This window comes from Physella acuta, unplaced genomic scaffold (genome assembly GCF_028476545.2).
Source record: "Physella acuta isolate Inbredline_101_S28 unplaced genomic scaffold, ASM2847654v3 ptg001615l, whole genome shotgun sequence".
NCBI lineage: Eukaryota > Metazoa > Mollusca > Gastropoda > Physidae > Physella > Physella acuta.
Genome location: NW_026733129.1, coordinates 1 through 8,388, shown reverse-complemented (window position 1 = coordinate 8,388; position 8,388 = coordinate 1). Strand labels below are relative to the sequence as shown.

Below are 8,388 nucleotides of genomic sequence, written 5' to 3'. Positions count from 1 at the left end.
TAGCAGTCGACCGTAATCATATTAAAAATATAATCCGATGAACGTTTCAGGAATTAAGTGTAGATTAAATTGTAAATTAGGGAAACCTCCGATCCAATTTTTTTTAAAACCCTAACAGTGACTCATGCCCTGAGTCTGTCATTAAATCTAGTCCTAACCCTAAATCAATGAGATGAGTACAGATTGTTAAGAACAATAAATTTAACTACTTTTTGTGCTCTGTGGGGTCCTCCATAAATGACGTCACACTCGTAGGGGGGGAGGGGGGGTCTGTAATTTAATGACGGTGTGTGGATTAGGTGGAGGGGGGGGGGGGTACACTTTTTTGCATTATAAAAAAAGCAATGTTAAAAAAAACGAGTTTTTAGTTTTTATATTTCGCATTTTATAAAACTGTTTTGATAAATTGTAATATGAGTTGATTAAAATACTCTATGTCGACAGAGTTCAGACAAGGTTTTGGAAAAAATACCGATGTTTTAAAGAAAAATTCAACTGCTATTTTGAAAGGGGGTTGTAGGTTGAAGCGTGACGTCATTTTAGGGGAGGGGGGGTCTGGCTTTTTGTGACGATGGGTGACGGAGGAGAAGGGGGGAGGTAAAAATGTCCAAAAAAGCGTGACGTCATTTATGGATGATCCCCCTGGTAAGTTAATTAATGTAGATTAAACCTTGTAACTGACTTAATTCCGAAGATTTCAGTCATTCTGTGATTAAAGATAGTATTCTAATTTATACAGGTGTGTTCAACACAGTCTATGGAGTGTGCACTCTTGGAGATGTTGATGAATGCATGTTGGACCAAAACAAAATGAACACGTCGGATAAGGAATTTATCGTGCAGGTATGTGACTCGAATACTATATGACTCGGGGGAGGGGCGTTGGTTACCAGTGTTTCTTCCAGACTTTTTTCTCCGGGGGGGGGGGGTGGGGTGGCACTTTATATTACGGGGGGACGGGACGGACTACATTTTATGGAAGGGGGGGGGGGCAAAAACTGGTAAACGCTGGTAAACATTAGACTTGCATACAGTGTTTCTTCCAGACTTTTTTCTCCGGGGGGGGGGGGGGGCACTTGAAATTTTCGGGGGGGGGGGGGCGGTAAACTTTCTTCGGGGGGGGGGTGTGGGGGCGGACACTGTTAAAAGTATATATTTTCTATATAAATTATATACATTTCATTTCGTTCGGGGGGGGGGGGGCGGTAGAAATTTTTCGGGGGGAGAGATGCCTGAAAGAAAACTCTGCTTGCATATATAAATTTCATTTCGTTCGGGGGGGGGGGGGGGGACGGTAGACTTTATTCCAAGAGATGCCCGGAAGAAACACTTGTTGGTTACTTACCCTAACGAGAGTTAGGTACCCATCAGAGCTGGGTGGACTCAGGCACGGTCTACTGACTTGAACCCGGATTCGAAATTGAGACTTACGTGTTAGCGTATCATACGCCGCTATTTAGTTGTTTTATTTTCTACTTTTCAGTAAATCAACAGTGCTGCCACTGAAAATATTTGCTTAAAACACTAAAACCCACCTCCCCCCCCCCCCCCCCGTGAAAGCAGCATCCTCTTAGTTACCTCCCCTAAGTTTAAAATAGTTTCAAACTAAATTATCTGCCCCTAATACGCGTCACTAAACCCGGCTCTACGATTGTAAACATTTAGCGTGAACCACAGCTCACCAGACCATGTGGGGGTGGGGTGGTTGCGATATGCCTAGAGAGGAAGAGAGAGGACTGCTAGGCGCGGTTACAGCTTGGTGCTTTCTAAGGTCTCCAAGAAGAGAATTATATATATATATAGATTGTTTTGTTTTTTTTGTCCCCAGAGTTATCATTGATGCTGGATATTGTTTGAGGGGATTGCAAAAATTCTGCCCCGTGAATCAAGATATAATTAACAGGATTGAACACTTCATTGAATATTTACTGGAGCTAGTCAGTACATGTACGCTGGGTTGAACAGTATACTGACATGTGCATTGACAGTTATTGTGTGATGCGATCCCATTCAACACCCATGCATTGATTAACTTGGAATATGCACACAAAGTAACAGTAAAGAAGTTGCGAGTAGTGACTGTTGTGGGACTGATGGTGTTGGATTGGGGGTGGGGTGGGGATAAGGGTGGGGGTGGGTTGGGTTTGGGGATGGTGTGGGGCTAGGTGTAGGTAAGGACACAAAATGTAACAGTGAAGAATTTGCGAGTAGTGACTGTTGTGGGACTGATGGTGTTGGATTGGGGGTGGGGTGGGGATAAGGGTGGGGGTGGGTTGGGTTGGGGATGGTGTGGGGCTAGGTGTAGGTAAGGACACAAAATGTAACAGTGAAGAAGTTGCGAATAGTGAAATTTTGGACCGCTGTGGGACTGGGGGTGTTGGATTGAAGGTGTGGGTGGGACAAGGGGTGGGGTTAGGGTGGGGTTTGGACCAGGGGTGGGTAAGGACACTAACTGAAACAGTAAGCAAGTTGCGAATAGTGGAATTTATTACTGCTGCGTGGCTGGGGGTGTTTAGTTGGGGTGTGGGGCTAGGGGTGGGGTTGGTTTGGGGGTGGGCAAGGACACAAACTGTAACAGTGAAGGAGTTGCGTGCAGTTATATAATATTTTTCTCCACTAAAATGATAAAATATTATGGGGAAGGGTGACACCAAATTAAAAATACAAAATTATTGGAAGGGTGGGGCGACACCTTAAGCTACCACACCGGTTGACACTCGTCCATGAGACGCCACTGCAATAGATGTATATAATTTATAAGGTTTTTCACAGAGGCCAGTGCAGGGCCTGGCCGGGGCGGCTAATATCAATATAAAACGTACTAATATCTTCTTTAAACCAATGGTACATTACAGTTCACATTAACTTGAATTCTAAATGCGGTTTGTTATGTTTAAAACAGGCCCTGTTGAAGACAAGCGGAAATGTGAAAAGAACTTGCAGACTTGCATGGAAAATTACGGTCGGAATATTTCTACGAGAGAAAACGATGGAATGAATATGGAGTCAATATGCAGGTAAGGCAATGTAGAAATAGTTAAAAATTGTTTAACTTGTAACCTCAAGATTAATTAACTAAGGATATTAAACTATTTGGAGTAGTGTTACACAGTAGGCTACTTCTAACTTAATATATACGAAAGTCCGAAACAATAGAATCGATCTTATAGTTGTTTGAAAAGTTGAGTAAAAAGTACTGATTAAAAAAGATATATTTAGAAGAACAGAAAATAATGCTTAAAATTAATTTTGTTATAATCTAGTATTAAATTTTAACTAATAATTGTCTTATCTTTAATTTAAACGAAGAAGTATAATTTAAACCAAATAGTATAATGTAAACAAAGAAGTTGCATTTCAGTCAATCAGTATATTTTGAACCAATAAGTATAATTTAAACCAAGAAGTATAACTTAAACCTAAATTCAAAACACTTATTTGGTTGTATGTTCTAGAGAACTACCAAACGCAATAGCCTGTGTAGAGGGGGCAGCACACTCCTGTAAGAAGGAATTTGAGCAGAAGATGTACAACAGGACTATCTCATCGTTACGCATTCTTCTAGAACCTTGTAAGTTTAAATTCTTTCAAACTATATGTGTTGCCTGAACTGTATGAAATATGTGTCTATGTACAATATATCAGTTATTTTTTCCCCAGACATTTTCTCCGAGGCTGCAGTTAAACCTTCCCGATGGGAGGAGGGGGCGGGTGACGTACAATGGTTAAAGTATATATATATATATATATATATATATATATATATATATATATATATATATATATATATATATACATATATATATATATATATATATATATATATATATATATATATATATATATATATATATATGTGGGACGGAGTGGCCTAGCGGTAGAGAGCTGGACTGCTCGAGTTCGAATCCGGGTTCAAGTCAGTAGACCGTCCCTTAGTCCACCCAACTCTGATGGGTACCTAACTCCTGTTAGGGAAAGTAAAGGCGGCTGGGCATAGTGCTGACCACACTATCTCTACATATGCCGAGGTCACAGAAGTGAACTCTACTTCACTTGCCCCATAGACCGTCAGGTTTGAAAGGGAAACTTTACATTTTTACTTATATATATATATATATATATATATATATATATATATATAAATATATATATATATATATATATATATATATATAATATATATATATATATATATATATTGCATTTCATCTTGAGATGGGTGTGAGGGTCTAGTGGGGGTGGGGAAGACGACGAAGGTGGTGATGTTCCGTAATGAAGAGGGCAGTTATAGAAACTGCATGGAATATCCCCCCCCTCTCTCTCTCTCTCTGAATACATACACGTAGGGCCTATATTTTTACAGGCTAATTGGTAGAGCATTTAAGTTTGTAACAAAAAATACTTAACGTTTTAATATCATTATACTAAATTTTAAATACCTTACGTACAGCAGTATGATATATATATATATATGTATATGTTATATATAGCTTAATATATCATGTATATATGTGTGTGTAAACAAATATACATGTATACATGCATTTATATATATATATATATATATATATATATATATATATATATATATATATATATATATATATATATATATATATATATATATATATATAATATATATATAAATATACATATACATGTATATATACATGTATACATTTTTACAGGCAACATTACAGATGGTCCTTTAACGACAGGTATGATACAGATTTTATACACAATTACAAAGCTTTTATTTTATGTACTGAATCAAACATCTATTTAGGTCACATTTATGGCACATTGCATTTCCATCGAGTCTTGACCTACATAAAAAGTTGGAAACAAATTGGCACAATAGAAGTAATTATTTTTGGAGAAAACGGAAAACCGTAAATAACTACTTCTAGTTACCGGGAATCACTCAAAATTGGACAAAATCAAGAAAATAAGATTTTACATCTATTTATAAAATGTTACCTCCCTCTAATGATACATCTATGTTTTCTATAGAGACAGAAAACAAAGCAAAGTACCGCGTCCGGATATCAGGGTTCACTCAAAATTTAAAAGTTTTTTAATTATAAGATTTTTTATACTTATATATCAAATTTCGTCTGCCTAAATGAAACACAACACAAGTTATAATGTTTCCAAGGAAATTGAATAACGTGCCATTGCCGGTTAACGGAAATCGTTAAAAGTTTGACACAAATTTTAGCATACGTATATTTGAAATTGCTTCAAATTAATAGTTATTCATGTTATAGACTTTTGAGAAACCGGAAACTTACTTGAAACTGCCCAAAAGTTGATAGAAGACTACACACGCGGAATAATACTTATTTATGAAATTTGATCAATATGACTGAAACGGTACTGAAGTTATCGTATTTCATATATACAGACAGACAGACAGACAGGCCGTATTTCATATATACAGACAGACAGACAGACAGGCAGGCAGGCAGGCAGGCAGGCAGGCAGGCAGGCAGGCAGGCAGACAGGCAGGCAGGCAGGCAGGCAGGCAGGCAGACCGACCGACCGACCGACCGACCGACCGACGACCGACCGACCGACCGACCGACCGACCGACCGACCGACCGACCGACCGACCGACCGACCGACCGACCGACCCGACCGACCGACCGACCGACCGACCGACCGACCGACCGACCGACCGACCGACCGACCGACCGACCGACCGACCGACCGACCGACCGACCGACCGACCGACCGACCGACCGACCGACCGACCGGACCGACCGACCGACCGACCGACCGACCCGACCGACAGACAGACAGACAGACAGACAGACAGACAGACAGACAGACAGACAGACAGACAGACAGACAGACAGACAGACAGACAGACAGACAGACAGACAGACAGACAGACAGACAGACAGACAGACAGACAGACAGACATGAGAAGTTTAGCTTCTCCTGCTCCGGAATGTTACAAAACATCAATATTTGTCAAAATCTCGATTTATATTTTTGCACGATTTACAATGCTCAACGGCGTAAACTAACAAAATCTTTTTAATTTTTTTCCCCCACGATTACAATACTTTCTCTATGACACATTTTTTTTTCAGCTTTGTCAACATCAGATTCCGCTGTTTGCACTCTTCATGATTTGTATACATGCGTAACAAATCTGTCGCAGATGAATCACCAGACTGTTTACCAAGATGTGTGCAGGTATGTGCTTCCATAATGCCAGAGGCGTAGCGACAATTCCAGGCGCCCCGGGACAAACTTTCAATTTGGCACCCCCCTCGGGAACAACCTTTCAATTTGCACCCCCCTCAAACTTTCAATTTGCACCTCCCTCAACTTACAATTAGTTTTCCAAACCCATTTTGGCTCCCCCTAAGGTCGGCGCCCGGGGACATATGCAGCCCCCCGCCCCCTCGCTCCGCCTCTATATAATGCATAATGTCATCTTTTAGTTTTTGAGCTAATTACGATGTTTTTACTGTGGTGTAGTTTTGTATTGGTGTAGTTACTATGGTGTAGTTTTGTATTGGTGTAGTTACAGTGGTGTAGTTTTGTATTGGTGTAGTTACTATGGTGTAGTTTTGTATTGGTGTAGTTACAGTGGTGTAGTTTTGTATTGGTGTAGTTACTATGGTGTAGTTTTGTATTGGTGTAGTTACTGTGGTGTAGTTTTTGTATTGGTGTAGGTAGTTACTGTGGTGTAGTTTTGTATTGGTTGTAGTTACTATGGTGTAGTTTTGTATTGGTGTAGTTACTGTGGTGTAGTTTTGTATTGGTGTAGGTAGTTACTGTGGTGTAGTTTTGTATTGGTGTAGTTACTGTGGTGTAGTTTTGTATTGGTGTAGTTACTGTGCTGTAGTTTTGTATTGGTGTAGTTACTGTGGTGTAGTTTTGTATTGGTGTAGTTACTGTGATGTAGTTTTGTATTGGTGTAGTTACTGTGGTGTAGTTTTGTGTTGGTGTAGTTACTGTATATATACGGTATATAAAAATAAAAGTCGATTTTGATTTGACACCGTTCATCCGACAGCCCCCCCCCCCCGGCAGGATGCGATTTGGCGATCTGGTCTTTCCCGTGAACACTATGACGACAACGTTAGGTCTAAACAGTGTGATAGACAGTGTGATAGGATGGGGCGTTACAAACACTCTCTAAATTGAATTAGGCTTGTCCGCCGCCGCCTGGTAGGGTGCGATTTGGCTGCAAACAAAAATTCCAGTTTCGGTCTCCACAGGCTCACATGGGCCGATGAGGGCCATGTAATACGGTTTATTTTAATAATCAGAAAAATTAACCAATGTTAGATTATTAACTGGGATGTTTCTTTTGTCCGTAAAAAAACCCAAATAGTTTAGTCACTTTGCGAATGATGCAATTAGTATCTATTTTTAGACAATCCAACCAGAAATAGACCATTAGTTACGCTGACATATAGCATCAGTTACACTGATGTTTAAAACACGTCAAATAATGTTTTTACGTGTTAAAGAAAAAATCCTGTTAATTTGTGTCACTTTAGCGAATGACGCAATCTGCATCATTGTTAACAGGATGCTATTTGGCACTCTGGGTTATCCTATAAGCACGATGGCGCCTGTTAGTTTTAAAGAGCAAGGGGCCGTACGCGGCGCCTATGCGGTAGTGTAATCGGGTGTTGGGGGGGGGGGGGCTTCTGAGAGCGCCTATTTACATCCCTGACACATGGGCGGTCACCGAAGTGTGTTCTACCTAATTATTTCGGTGATTAATTAATGTACACTCAAGGTTTTCATGCAGTAGTTTAGACAAACCCGTGTCCGATATTTGTGATCCAAGCGCAGGCATTGTTTACATTTAAATAACTCACTTTTAGAAAACAAGGTCACGCGTCTAAGAATATAGGATTGGTAACGCATGGATCAAACCCTTCCTATATACTTCGTCGGACTTTCTTCTATTCCGTGGCAACGAGCGGGGACGGGTACGCTAGTATATATATATATATATATATATATATATATATATATATATATATATATATATATATATATATATATATATATATATATATATATATATATATATATATATATATATCTATATATATAATTCTCCTCTTCGAGCCGTTAGAAAAACAAGCTGCAAACGCTCTACCTACCTCCCCACCCCTACATGGTTTTAGTGAGCTGTGTTCACTCTAAATGTTTACAAGCAGAGCCAACGATTTTAAACGTAGGGGGGGGGGGGAAGGAAGGGGGGGTTATGGTCCTTAACGAGCTACTTATAGTGTTTTAAAGAAATATTTTCAGTGTCAGCGTTGGTACTGTCGAATTCACAAATTATGAATTATTGAAAATTAGAAACAACTAAATAGCGGCGTATGTTATGCCGCGGGCCGGCTC

General features: G+C 39.7%; 1 protein-coding gene across 1 annotated transcript; it reads left to right on the top strand.

Annotated features, from left to right (window-relative positions):
* Positions 1 to 627: 627 nt before the first annotated feature.
* LOC131929321 (uncharacterized) lies at positions 628 to 6,199 on the top strand (the record flags this gene model as incomplete). The annotated part of the gene is given in 7 exon segments (XM_059285438.1): positions 628 to 645; positions 740 to 843; positions 1,829 to 1,947; positions 2,903 to 3,017; positions 3,456 to 3,571; positions 4,689 to 4,718; positions 6,102 to 6,199. Coding segments are annotated over 4 exon segments (312 nt in total), but the record flags the coding sequence as incomplete, so codon positions are not given.
* Between the last annotated feature and the right edge of the window lie 2,189 nt (positions 6,200 to 8,388).